This window comes from Rhinolophus ferrumequinum, chromosome 8 (assembly GCF_004115265.2).
Source record: "Rhinolophus ferrumequinum isolate MPI-CBG mRhiFer1 chromosome 8, mRhiFer1_v1.p, whole genome shotgun sequence".
Lineage (NCBI taxonomy): Eukaryota > Metazoa > Chordata > Mammalia > Chiroptera > Rhinolophidae > Rhinolophus > Rhinolophus ferrumequinum.
In genome coordinates, this window is record NC_046291.1 from 38,930,186 (window position 1) to 38,953,959 (window position 23,774).

Genomic DNA, 23,774 nt, shown 5'->3' on the forward strand with positions numbered 1-23,774 from the left:
TATCTCTGGGACCTTCTCTTTCCTTAATTTATCTACTAAATTTAAAGGGATTACTCCTAGACAGTTCTCCCTGACATGGGCCCCAAAGTTTTAATAGAGGATAATGGGGGAAAAAATAGTATTTGGCTTACGGGAAACAGGACAATATTGACAGCAGAAAGGCCTGGCTACAGGTAGAATTCCAGGTATCCCAATTTGCACCTCTTAACACTAGGGTTTAACCTTTTCATTGCGTTAACTGATTTCAAGTTTGTTCCCCAAAATATGCCAAATCCACAGAAACTAATTAGTCTTTATATTTTTAAGTAAATACAGTTAAGATGCTACATTAAAATAAATGATTACCTTAATGTATATAAATTTCCTATTGATACTCATTCTTGAAAAACACAAAAATATAGAAAAATGTACATCGGCTTTCCTAAATTTCCTTTCTGGAACACTGAGCTCGTGGAGTCAAGTCGACTGCCACATGAATGTTGCAGTGGAAGTGTTAAGAATTTAAAAATTCTCCTTGAGAAATATGGGAGATGGCGTGAGTACAAAGAGACACTATAGCCAGCATATCTTACTGAATACAACAAATATATTCACTGAAAATAATGTATCAAAGTTTTGTAAATTAAGTACCTTGGTGCGCTGTGGGACATGGTTTTTCAGAAGACACATGCACAATGAATACTCTTGACCTAATTTTTCTGTTAAAAAAATCTTGATCTTTTCATGCTCTGTGACCAAGTTCAACCCCAAAGCCCAATGATTTCCATGAGACAACAACTTCTAAACTGTTACCTCCCGCCAAATAGAGGTAAATGGCAGGACTTGCAAAGTTGTTTCTTCTTCCTCTGAACTTCATTTTCTCACTTTCTCCCACTTCCTGTCTCATCACCTTACTTTAAACAAGGACTGACAACTTGTCAAACATGCCAGCTGAGTCTGTGTGATTTATCCCTGCACAGGACTAGTGACTGATCCAGTGTACTAGTCAGCTCAGACGTCCATAACAAAATACTGTAGACTGGTGGCTTAAACAACAGATATTTATTTTCTCATGGTTCTAGAGGCCAGAAGTCCAAGATCAAGGTGCCAGCACAGCTGGTTTCTGGTGAGGACTGTCTTCCTGGATCATAGAGGGTCACCTTCTCTCTATATCCTGATATGTGGGGGTGGGAGGGGGTTTGTGGGACAAGAGGAGAGCTAGCAAACTCTGCTGTATCTTCTTATAAGGCTGCTAATGCCACCAGGATGGTACCACCCTCATGGCTTCATCTAAATCTAATTACCTTCCAAAGGCCCCATCTTCAAATACCGTCACACTGGATGTTAGGGCTTCAACATATGAATTTTGAGGACACAATTCAGTCCAAAGCACCTAGTAAATCAACCACCCAATACTGTCAGGTATCATCTAATTTGATGTTTTCAACCAATAATATTATAAAGGCTGGTTCTTGAGGATACAATAAATAGTCTGTATTAGTTTATTTAAATTTTCTACAGTTTTTGAAATTTTTTTTCAATATACAAACAAGCCAGTGAATCTTCACTTATAAAATAACCATTTAACACATGATAGTACAAAGATGGTTTAAAAACTGACTCATACTATTTTATGACCTAATAAATTTCAACAGTAACTAAATTTCTTAAACATATTTAATCATGTAGCTTCTGGAAGATGGATTAAATGATGAAAAAATGGGCGACCATGAACACACCCTTTAATTTCATTTCCAAATTGGTGTTTCATTCTGTAGATAATGTCTTGGATGTCCTCCTTTGGTAAGTACATGGGTAACTGTCTAGACAGACGCACTGCTTCTCCCTGTGAAGAGAAAGCGATACATTTTATTGTGTTTTACCCTGAAACATGAACATGTTATTCCTGGCAAGATGGAAGATAGAAAATTAATTATATTCTTTTTATTATTCATTCACTCAACAGATATTTATTAAGTACCAATTACGTGCTAGTCACTGTTGTAGGTTCTGGAAATACAGAGGAGAACAAGACAAACAAGATCCCTACTCTCATGAAACTTACATCCTAGTTCAAAAAAAACAACAGAAAAAAGACAATTTCAATGAGTAATATGTATAAAATGAAACTGGGCAAACATGATAGAAAGTAATTGTGTGGTTAGGAAAAGCTTCCTTGAGGTGACATTTAAACTTCAATTTAATACAAAGGTCATGGATAAAGAAAAGCATTTAGGCAGAGCGAACAGAAAGAATCAAATGATCAGTAAGTGCACCATAGTTACTAAAGGGAAGAGAGGAAGAAGAGAGAGACGCAGGGCAGATTACCCTTTAAGATGGGGTGAGCAGTATGGGATTTAATCTGAATGTACAGGGAAGTAACCAGAGGGTTTTTAAGCAAGAGCCTGACACTGTTTTCACAATTCACACATCTGGCTGCTGTATGAAGCATGATTTGAGGCAATCACTGCAGCTCTGGAGCGTTTTTATCCCTAAGGTGACAGTAGTGGAGATGGAGGGGAGGTGAAATGACTGCTGACATGAGTCGGAGGTAGAGTCAGGACTTGCTGATGACTGGTTATTAGGGATGCAGAGTCAAGGATAATGTCCACATTTGTGGTATGGTAATGCTGTTTTCTAAGATAGTGAAGACTGAGAGTTTGGGGGTAAAATAGTATTGGCAAAGCTGACTTCTTTTGAGAGTTATTATTTCTTCATTGTTGTACTTCGAAGATATTGAATCCCAACACTTTTCTCTCTAACCACACATCCTCTCCTATTATATTCCCAACCATCCCAGTCCCTTATTCCAAGTAAACCTATTCTATTTCTTCACTTTGATCTTTAATCTCCACAGTCTCTCCTTATTCTCCCGGCTCACCAGCACCCTTCTGTCATCTTTCCCTACCTAAAATAGGAATAGTAAGAAATAAAGGATACTATCTCTAGTTTCCTGCATTCCTTTTTCACTACTACTAAAATCTAAGAGCAGATTCCTACTGGAATCTATTTCATCTTTATATCACTCTAGGACCTAACACAATTTCTTGTATATATTACGTGTTCAAATTTCCTCACTTACCCTCTGTTCTCCTATCACATTCATGTTGCTACTCCTTACCCTTGGATAAATTCTACCAAGCACTGTTGGAGAATTAGAAAACTCTTGGCTGAATCCAATACCAATGTTAGCTCTTATGACTTGTCAATGCCACTTTGTAATCTTACTCTTCTTGAATCAACATTCTCTTAGAGTGCCTACAGCTCTTATTTTCAAATCTTTCCCACTAAACTCAAACCCCGAATGCCTCCGCAGCCCCTTCACTCTTAGCAGGTAACTTTTCCTACTCCTTTACCACATGTATCATACATGACTGCTCTCAAATTTACCTCAAATATTTTTACTGTTCCTCCTTTTTTCTGTTCTTGATTCAGAGAACGGTTTCTCCTTTCTAAAGTTTATACTATATCCCATTTTTCCTTCCTGCCTCTTTTGGAACATCTGCTCTCCAATCTTTTTATCATCAATCTTTTCCACCAAATTCAATACAAACATGCTAACGTCTCTCTTCATTTCATGACGTGATTTACTGCCTACACCTTTTCACCACTACCCCACTCTTTGACCATTGCAAATGTTTTCCACTCCTGCTACTTTTTCATTGTGGCTCTCTTTAAGGTTATCATTGCCATCGAGCAGCCACACTTCTGGCCTTCTAGCAACTATTACCCTATGAAGAATGTGATACCACTTACTTATATTTAAATTTCTTTCCTCCCATGACTTTTTATATCTGCCCTTTTTGGTTCTCCTTTTACTCTCCTATCTTTATCTCTGTTTCACCTAATTCAGCTTCACTTTAAATTAAGTGTTCTGTGGTTCTGATAGAAGTTCTTTTTTCTAGACCATCTTTCTTAAGAATCATATCCACTATTACCTTAATGTAATGAGAGATATACTATTAGCAAAAATATTTATATCTAATCCCAACAACTTTTTTCCGTTATTTCTGAAATCTTATTTCTTCCTACATGGTTCTTCAATACACAAAACACTACCCACAATTCCTTCACCCTTTATTTAAGTTTATACTAACTCTTTCACAAGAAAAGACTCAGTTGACGTCCCTAGAAACTATCAATGTTGAATTGTCCCCACAATAGGCTGGGGAATTCCACTAGACAAAGCTCTTAAAAAACACTCACAAAATGTCACTGAATACAATCTTCAGGAAGGGTAAAAAATGGACTTCCCTATCGAGGAAGTCTGACTCTCAGAATGCAATGGGCATACCATGATTACAGTCTAAAACAAAAAGTGCTCATATTTTTAAAAGGGAGAAAATAAACTTGATTAATACAAGTTCAGGTTTGTTTTCAAAGTAGTATCAGTCAACCTTGAGATAGAGCCTCAAATATACAATCACTATTGGTTTCCCACCACTATCTTATATTTGGACATTTAAAAGTTTATAATATTCCTCCATCCTCTGTTACTTTTAAATTTATTTTTTTTTAACCTACTATTACATTTCTCATTTGTGGTTGATACTGCTAGAAAACTAAAATCTCCACTTATTTAATAAACTACATGTGAAAGACATTCCCTCTTCCCTTTTTCTCCTATAGAGATTATGGCTTAAAATCACATGATAGTTGTTTTTAGACAAGTATTTGGTTTAAAAGTGGAGCAATTCTGAATTCTTTCTAAAAAATGAAAACAGAAGAAAAAGAACTTCACTACAAAGTTTTTCATATGCAAGGCTCTTCCTCAATAAATACTCAAGAAATAATGATAGACTTCACCACAACCAGTCTATGATGTTAAACTTTTAAGGGACTTTTTAAAATAGTGTTTCCTTATTGCAAACAATAAACATTATAGAATCTTTACTATTTGGAAACCACTTATTGTTTTATTAAAGAACAGTTAAGTATCTTAAAACCTAGCCAACCTATGTAATTGAATAATGCATACTTCTAAATAACTTATCACTTTGCGAGGTCTACATTCATAAACTTCTTTTGCATTTTTGTTGAATATAGCATTAAGGATTTCTTTTAAATCCATCACACCATAGAATGGGAGACAATTAGCCATTCCTTCTATTTCCCAGCAGTTTTCAGCAACAGAAACTCCTAGAAGAAAAAAAAAAATCATATATAGTTTTGGTTTGCTTAAATTATATTCCAGCAAATACCTATTTTAAAAAAACCAGTGTTAAAACATTTAGTGAACCTTCATTACAATGTAATATAGTCAGGACAAAGTTTTGTTCCTTAGTTGGAGAACAAAAAACAATTCCCATAGGATTTCACATTCACATTAAGTCATTAAGTGCTCACAGATACCACATGTGCTTTATATCATTTAATTTAATCTCAGTTATTGCTGTTTTGTTCCCTACATTTGTTTAGAACATTTCTTACTTTGGAGAGAAAATGGAGTCCCATGATATTTATTAAAATAAAACTGCTCTAAGTGTTTTAACAACTGTTGTTGTTCAAGTTCTATCCTGCTGGTTTAGTATCTAACTTAAAGGCCTGGATTGTTTCTATGATTATTTTAACTTACAAATTATTATAAAAATACTGACATAGTAACTTTCTTTTCCAGTAACTTATTGAGATATAACTGACATAACATTGTTTAAGTTTAAAGTGTAAAAGATTTAACACTTATATATTGCAAAATTACCACCACAGAAACTTATTAATGTATTTGTAATTTGAGGAAATGAAATATTAATGTTTATTCAAAATATTTTACTAGGACAATGTTTAAAACTGTCATGTTATCTATTATTTCAGCTTCTTCAAATAATTTACAGATTAAAATAAAGCTTAAAACTAGCTATATGGTTGAATATGTAATTGGGTAAAATATTCGTAACTGCATACATTTCAAAACTTCAAATTTGGCTTTAGAATGCATTTTATGATTTTGGAAAGTAGCAGAGACTTGTCTTCTTTGGCTGTATCTATGTGATAGTGTTCTTAATGTTGAAGTCCACATAAAGTTACCTTGAAATAAAGATAAAGAAACAGTCCAATGTTGGATAAGTGGTAGCTATAAATGGATGAATAAAAAAAAAAAAAAAAGAGTGATATAGCTTGAAGAGTTTCAGATCCTGATGGCAATGATCCTATCCCTAACCTGTTTCCAGTTACAGACCAGCTCCTTGACCTGGATGGCAGAATGCAATAGTGGTATACTAAACGCAGCATGCATCCTACTGGTCTTCCTGGGAAACAACTGGAATAGTATTATGTAAGAAAATATATAATCAAGCACTACGGGATAAAATACAGAGTTCAGTGAAGGGAGACAAAATGAGAGTTTGAACAACCAGTCCAAATGGGACTTGAAACAGGGTTCAGATAGGCAAAGAAAAGTAGCAGAATCCTGGTTCACATCTTTTTACATATACTGGAGGTGCCAAAAAATGTATAAAAGTGGACACACTTTGGTCAATGTTGCTCAAGCAGTAGTTCGCTGTAATCAGAAGTGTCTGGATGCTGATGGTAACCACTTTGAGTACCTCTTCTAACTGCAGAAGTCAAATGCGACTTGTGTTCATCTTTTGTTATCGGTACATATTGAGTAGTATTACAATTTTAATATAGTTTTCCTTTCTTAAAATGTGCATACATTTTTTGGCACCCTCTGTATATAGATACGAAAATTTACAAAAATATTAGTTAAGAAACTTGTCACTATTGGTGGTTCTATACTTTTAAAAGTATGACTAGACTGAAAAGTCTAACACTGACTACATTTGCCCTGGAAAATTGTAAGCATGTCACAGAATTACTTGTGGGTATGGTAAAAAGTATTTGGCAACAGATGAGGAAATTGAGCAATATTTTAATATCTGTGGTTGCAAGATATAGATATGGAAAACTTAGAGACATTTGGAACCATGTAACAATAAACATTCAAGAAGTTTCCACATAATTTTGTGAAATGCTTCCCAATTTTCAGGGGAAATACTTCAAACCAATAAGTGGTTTGACAAGTTTTCACTTCCTAAAATATGGAATTCTTATTGATGCAGAACAAAAAGCTATTCCCATTAACAAGCAAAGTTCTTAGGGTCACATTCAGATCTTTTCCCTCAAAGCCAGATGTACTCTTCCTGTCTTTCAAATGCCCTGATCTTTAGCCAAAGATGTTTGTGAAAACTGGCAAACTATTGATCCAAAGTTAAGTCCAATACAACAAAACTCTAGCTAAAAAAAAGAGAAATTGGATATAAAAAACATAAAAATAAAGTAAAAAGGCTAAAAAAATGAAAATATAAGTGTTTTTAACTTGATCTGTTATTGACAAGAGAAATAATGCTGATGATAATTTAAATAAAGTTAATTCCAAACAAATTAAGTCAGTTTCCAGATGACTGTCTTATTCATTTTCACATCTTTGGTGCCATGCAAAGTACTGGCATTCAGTAGGATTTAAAAAAACACTATCTACAAGCTAAGAGCAAAAAGCATGTCAGATAGAAACTTACTGGGTGGCTCAACAATAAACATGTTCTTGGAACAGACAGGGTAGTTATCCTAACTTAAAAAAAAAAATCGCCATGACATCTTTCTAGAAAAAATGGTACCTGCCACCAACACCACACAGTTAATTAGAAAAATAGATTAAGAAAAAAAATATCTTGCTACATCCCACCCCCACATACTCTCCCCGTTTTTCACACTGCAGACAAATTTTTCAAATGCCAGGGTCCCCGAGGAAGAAAGATTTCTAGAAGACTAACAGCAACAACTACAAGTCAGTTCAGGTCACAAAAGAGTGCTAGAGGATGGGAAGCAAAGAGAATATTTGAACATACATCATTGTCAAGAACTATACTGACTACGTCAGTACTTTGTTTAGTGCTGACAACTACTTCATGAAGTACCTATCTCAATTTTAACAGGGAAGCAATATAACAAATTTGTTAAGAGCGAGGCTCTCAAAGCAGATGCTTGGGTTGTCAAATCCTGTTCTACCACTGTGTACCCTTAAGCAAACTTAACTTCTCTATGCCTCGATTTTTTTCGTCTATAAAATGGGGACAGTAATAGAACCTACTTCACAGGGCTATTAGGAAGATTAATGAATACATTTAATATTAAAAATAGTGCCTCACATAATAATTATTTAATAATTATTAGTTGTTATTGATGAGGAAACATTTAGGCTGACTTTCCCATAAACACAGAATTTTTAAATGGCAGAGTGGGGATTCAGACACTCTTCACTTCAAATCTAAACATCCAGGACTGAGGTAAGAGGTAAGAAGTTTAGGGTAGGTATTCTTAAAACTGAAGAAGTCAAATAAAATTAGTATAGAACACCAAAGCATTTTCAATATATACCTAATTTCATGGTTTTGTACATTGTTTTTACTTATTTTCTTTTGAGATCTAAATAAAATATTTAAAAATCTTCAACACTATTTTGGCTGAACTTTGCTTTTCTACACTTCAGTCATGACAAGTTTAGGAGTAGGTAAGAAGGGAGGACAGAATCACTCTTACTTGTGGCTTTGTGTGCCCCTTGATACCAGATGAAGGAAAATAGGACAAGACGAGCCTAGGAAGCTAGGGTAGAAGACAGTTATGTATGGAAACTATGCAAGACCAAAGAAAGGGCCAGCCAGGAAAATTGAAGCCTCCTAGCCAGATGGATTTTTTTTCCTCACCCACTGAATTTCCATACCAAGTAAACAGTGTTATCACAGTCTTTTCATTTTAGCAAAGCCATGGAATCAAATCAACCACTCTCCAAATAGTAAGATTGCTGATGTTACACCTCTAATTGGCAAAACAACTAAATGCTTTTAAAAAAGGAAAAGACATGTCCATTTTTTTTTGGCCATTCCAGTAAGCTTCTGTTTCATCATCTAAAGGATTATTTAATAACTTAGTTAAATAAAGCAGGAAGTTTGAATATTGTGCCAAAGGATGGCAAAAACTATGATAAAACTACTTGATTAGTCATGCAAATGCAAGGCAATGGACTCTAAGAGATGCCAAACTTGCTTATTTCAGACAGATGTGACTTATTTGAAATAAGACTGTTTTCACACAGCTAATATTGTACTTTTGGTGAGACAAAAATACACCATGATACCTGTAAATTATGATACTCAAGTGTAACTCCTGAAACAAGACTCATTTTTCCACATCAGGAAATAATAAACCACATCACCATACCTGGTATCATTTTTATCTTGAAACCATTTGCTATAAGACGAGGATCGGATAGGTAAGTTGATCCATTGTAGTATCTTTGGTCATCTGCTGTCATTTTATATAAAATCTCTAAATAATGAGATCCATTAAAAAGACTGAAAAAGAAATAATTGCCCTTAACTTATTAAATACATAAAATAAAATAAGAAAATTTATGGAAAAAAATTATCCGAGGGTCCTTTAGAAAGTATCAGCAACCAAAATACAAAGGTATAAGTAGCCCTGTGAGAAACTTCACTTTTTTACATTTCTGTTAATATTTTATAAGAAACCTACTACATAAAACATACAGGAGGAAAAAGAGATATAAAAGACAATTTCTATGTTCTAGAATGTTACAAACGGTATGTGAAATTAAAAGATGTGCTCTCTCTATATGATACACTATATAATACATTAAGCAGACACAATAATACATTGTCAACTTACTCAAATAGTCCATCCTACATAATTTTTAATTACTAGTCACAGTTTCTTCAATAAAAAGATAAGCCCATTTTTTTTTCTCCCTGGAACTTGTAAATTTAGTAAATCGGAACTTGGGAGAGCTCCTTCAGTCTACTGTAGGCATGGCATGTTTGCCAAAGGTGGCATGTGAAGTGGTTCTGAGTGGTGCAGGCCTAAAACAAAATTTTGAGTAGCCAGATTATCTAGGCACAAATGAACCTTTCATGTTGTTTTTTGGCTTAGTCATGGGGCTCATAACATGTTATTACAATAAAGTGTCTGTTTGGATTGGCATGTGAGTGGTTATCATTTTCCCAGTCAGTCAATAAATATTTGAGTGTCTCCCAAGTGGTAGATACTGCCTTTGGTGTGCAAGGCACTGTTCTATGTTGCAGTACAGGGTGATGAGCTGTGACTTCATTATAATCCTGTATCCCTTGAAAAAGTAAATGAATAGTTTTTGAATATTATCTCTGAAAGGTACAGGACCCCACTGGCTGTGAGAGCAGACATCAGAGAGAGAAAAGTTTTGGCTACGTATCAGATGTGCTCTGTGTGGTCTAACCAACATTCCAAAAATCAGTTTGAGAGCCGGTGGTGGTGGTGGTGGTGATAGCATGGCAAAGAATAGCGCAGGCTCTATAGCTACTGTCTACATTGGACTCTTGGATCCAACCACTTATTTATTGGCTGCATGAGCCTAGGCAAGTTACTTAGCAGTTGTGATTCAGTTTCCTCATCTGTAAAATATGGATAATCCCATTAGCTACCTCACATAAGGTTGTGAAGATCATGAAAGCAGAAGGCTTAGTAAAGTTCCTATCATAAGTTAAGTGTTAAATAAATATTAGTCATTATTATCGAGCTCTTATGTTGTATTTTATAAATATCTAAATTATTCCATTCAGAGATAAGCTACAAAATCCACGTTAGAACTCTGGTGAGAAAACTGAGCCCAACCCATAATTATCCCATCCATAGCTCAGTTTTGAAAAACTTACATTATTAACTGTACTGGATATGTCACATTTCAGAAAATTTCAAATATACCCTAGTTCTTTTTAAGGGAAGAAAAAGTACTAGTAGATATTTGTACTGTTTTAATACAGCCCAAGGCTGCATTAATTATTTTTCTAATTCTTCCTTTGATGTATCCTAAGTCAATTTATACTATGAAAGATGTTGGATTTCAGTTAATGTTATTACTGCTGCCTTAATTATAAAACACAGCTTTTAACAAATGGTTTTCTGTATTATTATCCTATTATATTTTCCTTCTGGTGTCAGGGTCTTTATCACAAGGGTTTAAATACATTTTATAAATTATTTTTTATTTATTCTTACAACTTCTGAAACAGAGTTATCTAGTGATGAATCCTAAAGAACAAATTCCAGTTACTTTTTTAATTTCAGGTTTTTATTTCCTATTATACATGATTCTCTTCTACATATCATACTAAAAAAGAAATATTAAGTGTAAAAGGGAAATGTTAATAGGTTAGTTATTATTTATTTTTACAGGAAATAATTTGCTCACATAGAATATGAAAAGGAAATACCCCATTTTACGATCTACAATAAAATTAGTTCAGGCAATATTCATCAATGGATGAAACCATTAGATGGAAAGATTGACAGGGAACTTTAAGGTGGAAGATCGGGCTGTCAGCAGCTGAACCCAGTGAAATGTGCCTTTTGATGTGATGAAATATGAAGCATACTGCATCATCTATTAAGCAGTCTTACCAGAAAGTAGAATCTGAACCTATTTAATCCTCCTGCGCTAACATTTAAATACAGGAGAGGGAAAAACAAGTTGACCAAAGGAAGCAAAGACATGAATCAAGCAATTAATTCCATTAAAGATTAGAAATCAAGTTTCAAAAAGATTTCTTTAAATAAATACTTTACCTACTAGGAAGCACTTTCAACTTTTTACCTTTAATCTCTAATCTAGTATAGATTAATAAATGTTTTTAGAGTAAAAAAAAAATGGTATTACTTCACCATACCTCTCTGTTAATATAATTGGCTTTTCCAGTGGCTGTGCAGGAAGTTGATGATTCTCAAGAAGTCTTTTAAATAGCAAGGCTTCTTCCACTCTATATGGATTTAATAACATTATCTCTGTTTTGGATGTAATTAGCCATGCATCAGGAAACTTGAGATTATGAATCAAGCAGAGTTCATCCTTGTTTTCTAGTTCAACTTCCTTATGTTTCTCAAAATTTTTTTTCAAGTTTTCCATAGAAAAGGGAATTTGAACTATTTTATTTTGGTTCTTTTTTTTTTCAATTTGAGACTGAAAGAGTTCTTCAAGTTTTGGCTGATTAGATAATGAAGTTTTCAACTTGTGCTTCTGTGCCAAATTCCATGAGCTGGTGGCTTTTATCTTTTTTCTGCCATCTTTTAATGATATTTGTGACTCTTGTTCAATGGCTCTCTTGATTTGCCGATTGTATCGTTCCAAGTCTTTAGCAGCCCTCTCTTCATATCTATGAATAGAGATAAAACAGAACTAATGAGGTCATAATGAGAAAATATATTAGCCATGTAAAGCAAATTTTTTAACAAAATAGAGCTAGCATTCCAGGTCTGGTACTGATGGAGCTTATATTAGACTAACCCTCACATACAGACATATATACATGAATGGTAAACTGCACAAAATATAGAAACCAACCATTTAAAATAGGCATGGAAGAGCAACCAAAAGTTGGCAGAAATTGGAATGGATTCACCCTTGAAAAAAAAAAGAGATCCACATTTATACAGCGTTTACTCAGAGAGCGGTTCCCGGAATTAAGGGCGACTGGCAAGAACTCAATCAGAAAGCGGCACTCTTAATTAGCTTGAGTTATCAGCACTGCTTGCTTCCAAAACAACTGGAAATTGAGGGAGAAAAGTCCTATATGTGGGAACCTAGAGGAAAACAATCACTAGAAGGCTAAATGAGCTAAACAGAAATTTCAGTGGCTGCCCACTGCAGAGGATAAAAAGAGTTTGCCTCCCAGAATCAGTTGTGAACACACAATGTGAGCTATAGATAATTTATTACAGAATTGTACACCTGAAATCTATGTAACTTTAAATTGTCACCCCAATAAACTTTAATTAAAAAAAAAGTTTGGAGTTTGAATTCCACATAATTAGATGGCGTGGTAAATACTTTCAATTAGAACTGAAGGACCACATCTTAGGGGTAAGAAAAAAACTGTCCTGCAACTATGGAAGCTGCCCTAGGACTAAAGGTAAAATTTACAGTGAATGAAATGAAATGTAAAACAAAGCTTCCACAAGCTCAAAGTGATGTGTCAATAATTTAAATATCTGGCAGAACAAAAACCAACCCTTTTCAGAAGAAAACAAAATCGAGAGTTTCTATAACACATCACCCACAACGTCTATTATACAATCGAAAGTTGTCACATCAGCAGTAAAACAGGAAAATGTGCATCATGCTCAAGTGAAAAAAGTGGTCAGTAGAAACCAACCTCAAGATGACTTAGATGTTGGAATTTGGAAAAAAAAGATTTTTTTAAATAGATTTTTATAAATATTTAAAAACTTAAAGGAAAAGATGATCATAATGAGAGACTGGGAGAGGGAATCTCAATGGAGAAGGAAAATCATAAAAAAGAACCAAAGGGAAATTCTAGAATGAAGAAACAAAATATATGAAATGAAAAATTCTCTGGGGAGGCTTAACAGCAGGTCAAAGATGGCAAAAGAAACAAGTCAGTAAAACAGAATATAGATCAATAGAAATTATCCAATCTGAACAACAGAAAGAAAAATGATTGAAGAAGTTTAAAAGATACCTTAGTGACCTATGGCACACAAGCAACCTAACATATGCAATTAGAGTCCCAGATAAACAATAAAAGTGAGAGGGGAAAACATTTGAAGAAATTATGGCTGAAAACTAACCAATTTGGAGAAATACAACATTTTACAGAGTCAAGGTCAGTGGACCCAAGCAGGATAAATGCAAAAAAAAAATCCACAGCTAAGTATAGTAGAATCAAACTTCTGAAAACCAAAGATAAAGTTCTGAAGGCAGTCAGACCAAAAAAACAAGACATTACAAAAAAGGACCATCACCAGAAAATGAAGATAAAAATAGATATTTTCAGATAAAAGCTGAGAATCTGTTTTCAGCATCATTGCACTATTAAGAAAAGACACCAAATGGACACTCAGATCTACAGGAAGAAATAATGAGCACCAGAAATGTTAATTATGTAGGTAAGTAGAAAAAATGATCCTTTAAAAAATTATCTTATTTATCTGGAAGATAACTGTTTAAATTTTTTTAAAAAAGTATTTTAAAGTGAGGTTTGTATCATATGTGGTTAAAAAATAAATGAGACCAACTGCAGAAAGGACATGAGTGGTAAATGGAATTATCTTGCGAAGTTTTTATATTTTATGTGAAATGATACCCTATTAACTCTAAGTAGATTATGATAAAGTATATATAAAGTATTCCCCAAAGCAAAAAATGCCAAGCCAAGGAATTAAAATTAAATGCCAAATTATATTCTTTTAACCCTAAAGGCTGCCTCCCCAAAAAAGAAGGAACAGAGGAACAAAACAGAGATGGGATGAACAGACAATAAACGTTAGACTTACATCCAACCATGTCAGTTATTACATTACATGGACTAAATATTCCAATTAAAAGGCAGAGATTGTCAGACTAAATTTAAAAAAACAAAAGCCAGCTATGAGTGTTTACAAGAGCTACACTTTAAATATAAAGACACAGATAGTTTGAAAGTAAAAGAACGGAAAAGATATAACATACAAATAGTAAGCAAAGAAAGTCAGAGCAGCTCTAGTAATGCAAGATGAAGTAAATGTCAAAACAAGAAATAATACCGCAGATAAAGAGGAATATTTCATCAAGACAAAAGGGGTCATTAGGAGGTGTAACAATCACAAATGTGTATGCAACTAATAACAGAAATTCAAATTACGTGAAGCAAGACTTACAGATCTAAGTAGAAATAAACCCAGAATCATAGTTGGAGACTTTAATACCCCTCCCTCAGTAACTGACAGAACTAGACCAAGAAACAAAAATCAGTAAAGCAATAAAAAATTTTAGCAGTACTATCAACTACCTAAACTTCATTGACATTTTGGAACACTACATCTAGTAACTGCAGAATTCAGATTATTTTTAGATATACATGGAACATTCATTAAGACAGACCGTATGCTGGGCTTAATTCTCAAAAAAAAATTTCAAAAAACTGAAATACAGTATTTTTCCTGTCCATGACAAAATTAATTAGAAATTAATAACAAGACATTTAGGGGAAAAAACCCCACAAATATTTGGAAACTAAATAATATATCTTTATTCGTAATAGCCTCAAATTGAAAACAACCCAAAGGTTCATCAACTGAAGACTGAATAAACAAATTGTGGTAGGTAGGTACCACATAATGACGTTTCGGTTAACAAGGGACAGCATACATGACATGGTCCTATAAAGTTATAATGGAGCTGAAAAATTCCTACTGCCTACGTAGTGATGTAGTAGCTGTTATAACATCACAGCTCAACACATTACTCACAGGTTTGTGGTGATGCGGATATAGACAAACCTACTGCACTGCCAGTTATACAAAGTTTAGTACATACAATTATGTACAGAATATACTTGATCATTATAATAAATGACTGTTACTGATTTATGTATTTATTATACTATACTTTTTATTATTGTACAGTACTCTTTCTACTTACCAAAAAGAGATTGCTGTAACAGTATGCCATGCTATGCCAGCAGGAGCTCCATACATCTTGTTTACCGCATGTGTTGACTGCATCGTTTTCTCTTGTGCTTGATTTAATCTTGTTTTATAAATTTAGTGCAGTCTCAGGGTACAGTGTTTATGAAGTCTGCAGTAGTGTATATGTAGTAATGTCCTAGGCCTTCACATTCACTCACCGCTCACTCACTGACTCACCCAGAGCTCCATTCACGGTAAGTGTCCTATAAAGGTGGATCATTTTTTTATGTTTTATACAGTATTTTTACTGTTCCTTTTCTGTTTAGATCTGTTTCAATATACAAATACTGACTATTGTGTTACAATTGCCTCCAGGGACATGCTGTACAGGTTTGTAGCCTAGGAATAGCCCAGGTGTGTAAGTAGCCTATCCCACCTACGTTTGTATAAATACAAACTATGATGTTCACACAGTAACAAAATCATCTAACCATGCATTTCTCAAAACATATGCCCATCATTAGGCAGTGCATGACTGTATGTTTATACAACTGAATATAACTAATTGATGAAAAAGAATGAACTAAACAGATACATTCAACAAATATGAAAATCACAAAAATATTTTGTTGAGGGGAAGAATCTAGATATAAAAGAGTACATATCATGATTTTATATGACGTTCAAATCTGGCAAAAGCAAATTTGTGTGACAGAAATCAAAGCAGTGGCTTGTGCATGGAGACTGAATGGTTAGTGGCATAAGGGAACTTTCTGGGGTGATGGCAATGTTCTATATTTTGTTTGGGGTGGTGGTTACATGGGTATACACATATGAAAACACACTGAACTATATATGCATTTCACAGCTGCTAAATTTTACCCAATTTTAAAAACCATTTAAGAAAACACTGAAGACACAGTTACTATAAAACAAACAAAAACCATTATAAAGAAGTAATAGTTAAGTCCAGATATGAAGAGTTCCTTATACTTTTGTTATCACATCAACACGGATTAAACAACCCCGAGCACTACAAAAGAAAATTTACATACATTAATACTCCACTTCCTAATTAGGTACTAGTAAAATTAAAGTCACTATAATAACATACAAAAAAAATCATGACTAAATTTATAATACTTTCATAGCTGTTTATTTTTTCAGTTGCTATTTGTTATTTTAGAGACAACAGTGAAAAAAATAAATTCAAATAAGCTGAACAAATCCAAACTGCCTAATTTAATTCAATTTCAAAATAATGGATGTTTTACAATGATACTGGGTTCTAGCATAGTTTTTCTAGCAACACTCTTCTAAAACATTGAGATGCCTAGTTCCCAACCTTAGTTTCTAATTCTCCAGGCCTAGGTTGAGATCAGGCAGTACCATTTTTAAAGATTTCCATGGGTGATGCTAATACATATGCACAATTGAAAACTACTGCTATGTGTTTAGCAAAGTGTAGTGGTTAAGAATGCAGACCCTGGAAACCCAGGGCTTGGCTTGGTTCTGCTACTTAGTAACTCTATAAATCTACACAAATTACTTCACTTTTCTGTGCCTCAGTATGCTCGTCTGTAATATGTGGATAACCTACAGTTACCTCAGTTTTGATGTGAGGAATAAAAACTTAGAACAGTGCTTGGCACATAGTAAATGGTAATGTTTGCCATCATTTTCTATCAAGAACCACATACCTTATAATGAAAGAGGCACATGATTGACCCAAGGTTGGTAATTATTTAAGCAACCTTGCTAAAAAATTTTTTACATGAAGTTTCAAATTTGAGACTAGAGAATTCATGTTATTTCTTATTTTAAGAAACCTTGGCTGAATTCTATTGTACGTAATATGCATAAAACAGTTTTAAGGAGAAGTCTGAATAGCTATGTGTTAGGAAACAAAACTGTTTTTGGGAGAACTATATTATGTTAAATGTGAGACTAAGAGATAAAAGACCACACCATGTTATGTAGTTTGTACTTAGTACATGTTTGTTAAATAAATAAAGGTTAGCTGGATGAGAATGTAAAAAAAGACCTTGTTACACTGTAAAGATGAAAATGCCTCTTTTGGTTACTCACCATGACTTACTCATAATTTTTAAAATTATTATTTCTCACTTCTACTAAAATCTGAACTTCTGGATTAGCTATATAAAATACATGATTAGTTTACTTTCAGTAGGTACTACAATTAAGTGTTTTTAGCTCCTGGACATTCAAATTCAAGATTTTTTCTGTATGGTGGAAATGAGTTCAAGATGAAGGTCACCATTTGTAATTAATTATAATGTGCAAATTTTCACATATGGTACTAATCTTTTGATTTACTCAAGAAGTCAACTTCATTAGTTCCTTGGGAAACATAAAAAGTTATGTCCAAAGGAATATTAAGTGAAATGTTAAGCAAAAACAGCTGCTACCTTTGACTTAATGTCATTAAGAAATTTAGTAACTTGGATGGAAAATATTAATTCTGATTTGACCAGTAATCAATTCAAATGATGTTTTTGTGGCTAAATATTACATGTAATTATAAAATTTACTTACCATTTTCAATAATATCTCAAGTATAATATTCTTAGTTATTTTAAATAGAAATATGTTTATACCTACTACAAAGGATAGTTCAAGCTAACATCAAACGACTGGGACCCCAGTGGCAGAATATATGGCCTAAATCTGGTTTCCAAGCTACTAGAGGAAAGGAAAGCGAAAAACAAAAAACAAAACAAAACAAACGAAAAACCCAGAAAGGAAGAACTGAGAAATGAAAGCACTCCTACTCCAAAGTATGTCCTAAGTTCTCAGCAGAAAATTCTGACCCTAGTTCTTTTTAAAAATCTTTGTTATGGCTTACAGAACCTTCCATGATCTCGGCTGCCTTTCCTCATCTTTCTTTATCACATTCCTCAATATTCAGTTCTTATCATAGAGGGTTATTTTAGTTCCTCAAATAACCGTTTTTTCTACTAGTTTCTGGCCTTTCTTAAATGCCATTCCTTCTAGCTAAATGTTTTCATTATTCCCTATATTTATTTTAATTTAAAACTCATCACATTCTATGATTACTATTGTCTCTCTTACTAGACTGTACCACTTATAAGCAGAAAATGTTTTATTTATTACTGCGTCTGAAGTGACTAGCTCGAGTACGTAGAACTTTGTACACAGAATACCCTCAATATACATTGCCTAACAGAAGGAAAGAAGGGAAGGAGAGGGGAGGGAGGGAGGCAAAGGAAAGGAAGGAAAAGGAATAAAAAGGGAAGGGAAGATTTGAAAGCCGGAAGAACAAGATAAAAGGGAAGAAAAGGAAGGATGGATGAAGAGACTGATTATCTGTGGAAGAGGAGTTTACTCTCATATTCCTAAGCACTCCTTCTAAAATTTAGGATTATGGATAGAATTCAAAGATATAGACAACAAGTGGTAGTTAGTGTTATGACTGAGGATGATATTTTCGTTCTGTCATCTAGGTACCTAATCATGATTTGGACACAGCCAATCATAGTCTCAAGACTCCTGGCTCTGGAAGATTCTAATACAGTATTTTGTGAAATAGAGTAAGCTCTCTGATATCAAGATACCTATATTTTCTTCAATTTTCTATTTCTGGCCTCCAGAGTAAATTTAATTTTGACTAAGAAAATGGAAAATAATGTCAATCAAGAGCAATTTCTTTTACACATATTAAACATCTGATTAACATCATGAGCAATCAATCATTTAACTATGTGCCAGTCATTTATCTTGTATTATAACACACAGTATCTTATATAAACCTCCTAACAATCCAGGAAATACTGTCCACACATTTTTACAAGAAGCTAGCAAAGAGGGGAACAAAGATTTGAACCAGGTAGAGCTTCAGAGATCTGCTCTTGACCAACACTGTCTCTTTGTCTTCCTTGTGGCAGTGAGATTGAGAAAATTTTGGACTCCAGAACAATGCCTGATGATAAACAAATTTTTAGATGAGGCATATTTACCATAATCTTTGTACCCTGACACCTTAGGCTATACAAGGAGAAAAATGCTGACATTATTCAAAACACAACTGGAACAGTACCTGCTTTTGTGAAGCTGCAAGGGAATAACTATCTTACAGTGTCCCTATTTCAATGAGAATGGGAAACATCTATGCCTTTATTTTTTTCTATTCTCAGACAATCATTAATTAATCACCTCTCTGGTCAATGCAATTCAACTTTTGTGGGTTTGCTATACTAAAAGTATACTTACTCATCTTTAAATTGCAATTAAATTGTTTGTTAAACATCTTTAAATTGTTAATTCAAATAAACAGACTTTAAAAAATCTGACATTTATAAAATAATTAGAAATCTGAACATTGAATATTTGATGCTATCAAGGAATTCTTGTTTTAATAAGGTATGACAATTGTATTACGGCTATATTTAAAATAAGAGTCTCTTTATCTTTTACAGATACATGCTAAAATATTTATGAAATAGATGGTATTATCCTAGGATTTACTTCAGAATAATGGTGAAGAGGAAGCAAAGCGAGTGGAGGGATGGATGAAACAGGACTGACCATGAGATGGTTGGCAAAATAGGGTGATGGGTTCACTGTACTGTTTTGTTTACTTTTGAGTGTGTTTGAAAAAAGAACCAAACAACCACCCACATCTAAAAGCAAAAGAAGGCGAAAGAGAAGTTAATTTATGGAGCTTTTGCCTACTGGTATTAATAGTGGTCTTTATTATTTTAAATTGATAGCATCTTTCAAAGACTGAATAAGCTAAGTTAAAAAAAAAATTGGTCGGGCCGGCCCAGTGGCTCAGGTAGTTAGAGCTCCATGCTCCTAACTCCGAAGGCTGCCGGTTTGATTCCCACATGGGCCAGTGGGCTCTGAACTACAAGGCTGCCAGTTCAATTCCTCGAGTCCCGCAAGGAATGGTGGGCTGCGCCCCCTGCAACTAGCAACGGCAACTGGACCTGGAGCTGAGCTGCATCTTCCACAACTAAGACTGAAAGGACAACAACTTGAAGCTGAATGGCACCCTCCACAACTAAGATTGAAAGGACAACAACTTGACTTGGAAAAAAGTCCTGGAAGTACACACTGTTCCCCCAATAAAGTCCTGTTCCCCTTCCCCAATAAAATCTTTAAAAAAAAAAAAATTTTGTCAAGTATCCATGCTTTGATCACCAAATAAACTCTGGATGATAGGTTACATTTAAATATTTCCTCCAGATGTTTGACATAGTATTGAGATGCCTTAGATAATAATATGTGATTCAAAGTATAATTCCACTCTTTCATTTTCTGGTGGGCTAGATTATTCAAACATGCTATTTTGTGTTTATCAGAAGTGTCCTACAGTCAATTAGAAACGCCCATCGTATTATCTGGAAATATTTATTCAGATAATCTAATCTAAATATAGCAAGTAATATGTAGTTATTTTAATCAAAGATAGAGCAAACCACCAATTTATCTACCAAAAAAACCCATGACAGTTTGTAAATTCCCACATCAGAAATCAGTAAGATTTTAGAAGGAAGCCTTGCGTTATACTGAATACGGACAGTATAAACACCACCAAATTGAATCTGCAACAATATTATAATTTTTTAACAAATAGTTAAGGCTGTACCAAAACAAAAAACAAAACTAGAAACCTCTAACAAAAAAAAAAGTGATGCCAAAGAAGGTACTCTAGCCAAGCCAAAAGGCATTTTCCATCCTGCTTTTCCATAAATAAGATTATTAAAAAAAATTTTAACCCAATGAGTCATATAGAATGGAAATATCTGAATATTCAGGTCACATGCAAGCTCTGGAAACTTACTTCAGTTTTTCCTCTTCACTCAATGTCTTCCACAGCTCTTCAATTTGTACCATTGCATCCTCCAAACTGGTCTTAGAATTTTCTGTGAGAAACTGAACACGATGATCTTGAACAAAAAGGTCACTTGCTGACATTGGTTTCTTGATTACGTGATTGCTAATTAAATCATAAGCTGTAAGTTGTCCAGACTTGTTATCTACCACATTTGATTTTTTGTTACAGGAACCTTCACTAAGATTCTTTTGTTCAGGGCTTAGGTTATTATTATTATTACTTGCTTTACACGCTGAACTTTCTTGAGGCACTAAAATTTCCACAGGTTCAATGTTTTCTCCTATTGAATTTTTAAGTGCATTTCCCTTGCTCCAGTCATCTGCACAAATTTCCAAAGACTTATCAGGAACTGCTTCTTCCTCATTTTTCCCACTCTCCCCTACATGCTCTTTTTTGCCATTTTCTGATTGGGCATGCTTAATACAACCTACAAAACAAGTTTCATTGTATTCCTTCTGGGTGCACTCACATGATAAATTATTCACTGGGATCCCCTGAAATGTATTTCTAGTGTTCTTATCAATGTTAGAATTTTCATGACTAAAATAATCATCGGAATGGTCACCAACAGGTATATGACAATTTAAACAATAATTAGTGTTTTTTCCAGATTCATCATTATGCGCATCATCTTGGAAAGGAATGCTTGAAGTATCAACATTTGGATGATTATTGCCAGATGATTCCATCTTATTAAAAAGCACATCTGTTTCTGCTGTTTTACTAACAACCATGTCAGCTGAGGAAACATCTGTTTTATTATTTTCATTAGAATTTGTACTAGGTAGTGATCCATAACAAGTCGTCATCAGATTTTCAAGAGCAGTTAAAACAGAGTCCTAAAAATACAAATTAACAAAAGTTAGGGGAAATTATGAAAATAATAGACAAGATTTAAAATAATATTTAAAAATATGTATAAAGAAGTTAATCTCCTTTGTGTCACAAAAATGGTTAGGACTGTATATGTTTGTAAATAGCATAAATTAATACAAAATTATCTGAAAAAGTTTACCTTATTCTGTAACAATACTTGACTTTTATCTGGTGTTAAATTTACATCCACATCAGCTGTAGGAACATCAATTTTCAGAAAGAAAATGGGATACAAACGAGTAGATTCCTTTAGGCACTTCAGACTATAATAACGTCGGATTAACTAGAAATATATGTAACGAATAAAAGACAAAATACCACATAAATATAGTATTGCCATCCTTAAAATACTAACAAAAGGGGTATATTCAAATGAGAAATGGAGTGGATGTGTTCACTGCTTATTAGGAAAAGCAGTAGCAAAACAGACCTCATTTTAGGCCTTGAACCTATACACATGAAGCACAAGCACTCATTAAATACAAATAGCCAATGTAGCTGGCTTCATGGTTAAAAGATCATAGTGTCACGGATGGTTTGAAAATCCAGAGTTCAAATCCAAACTCTTTACTTACTAGCTATGTGGTCAAAAAAGTCACTAACATTTCAGTTTCTTCACTATAAATAAGAATAATAATATATATCACAGAGTGGTGGTAAAAAGTCAATGAGACATGTATAAGGTACCTAGAACAATGCTTAATAAACGTTATTGTATCTCTTTTACTCCTTTTCCTTATTTTAGAGCAAAGTCTTAGAAATAATCCTTGTAACAAGTTGACAAATGACAGAGCTAGTTTTTATTTCTAATCCAAGTAATACTTTTTTCTTAAATAGATTACCTTTAAGATGTCTTTTTGGTGTATTGGTCGACTGTTTATAAAGATGAAACTCTTTTCTGGGGTTGAAAGACTTGTGAAAGAGTGGTCTGCATCGTGCTTTGGAAGAAATCCACTTAGGTAAATCTAAAATTGTAATATATAATTACGGAATCAATATACAATGTCAACAATAAATGTGGTTCCATGGGTCTGGCAACAGACATTAAAAGGTATAAAAAAATAAACAAATAGATTTTCATATTAAGGTCTACATAGTCATATACTTCCTGATAACCATGTCTTGAAAAGTACCTTAAATAAAATATCAAAGCATGTTAAATTGGGGCTCTCTGCCTCTCTCTTTTTTGCAACTGTATTTTAAGGAAAAACCGGCATTCATAAAGTTTCACGAACAGGCATATATCTTACTGTCACAGGACACAAAGCATAAACACTGCTCTCTACTCAACTTTAATTTCTGTCTTTTAAATATTTCTTTCCTAATATTGTGACTTTCTTCTGGCTGTTTGCCCTTTTCTTTTAGAACCACTTTTTCCTTAAAGAAAGTAAATCTGACTGGGTTTTCATTTCTTAGTTAAAAATCTCTTGCTCTTTGACACAGATTGCAGTGTTGTACTTTATCTTCATTTTTGTTTAGAGAACCTTTCTACAAACAAATCAATTATTTTAATGCATTCTTTCCCTATTTTACAAATGTTTGAAGAGAAGGGAGAAAATGAAGAAGGATCCTAGAAAAACATATTAGAGAA

General features: G+C 33.8%; 1 protein-coding gene across 4 annotated transcripts in view; it reads right to left on the bottom strand.

Annotated features, from left to right (window-relative positions):
- Nucleotides 1-762: 762 nt before the first annotated feature.
- The window catches only part of PMS1 (PMS1 homolog 1, mismatch repair system component), an 86,608-nt gene continuing 63,596 nt past the window's right edge, over nt 763-23,774 (bottom strand). For 2 of the 4 annotated variants that reach the window (XM_033111582.1, XM_033111581.1), the window contains exons 7-13: nt 23,026-23,148; nt 22,323-22,466; nt 21,254-22,146; nt 11,691-12,173; nt 9,193-9,326; nt 4,958-5,118; nt 1,466-1,825 (exon numbers count right to left, since the gene is read on the bottom strand). In XM_033111582.1, the coding sequence (XP_032967473.1) occupies nt 1,661-1,825; nt 4,958-5,118; nt 9,193-9,326; nt 11,691-12,173; nt 21,254-22,146; nt 22,323-22,466; nt 23,026-23,148 (2,103 nt within the window). In that variant the 3' untranslated portion in view covers nt 1,466-1,660. Of the gene's footprint in view, nt 1,826-4,957; nt 5,119-9,192; nt 9,327-11,690; nt 12,174-21,253; nt 22,147-22,322; nt 22,467-23,025; nt 23,149-23,774 lie in introns of those variants that run through there. The other 2 variants (XM_033111583.1, XM_033111584.1) reach the window with 2 other exon arrangements.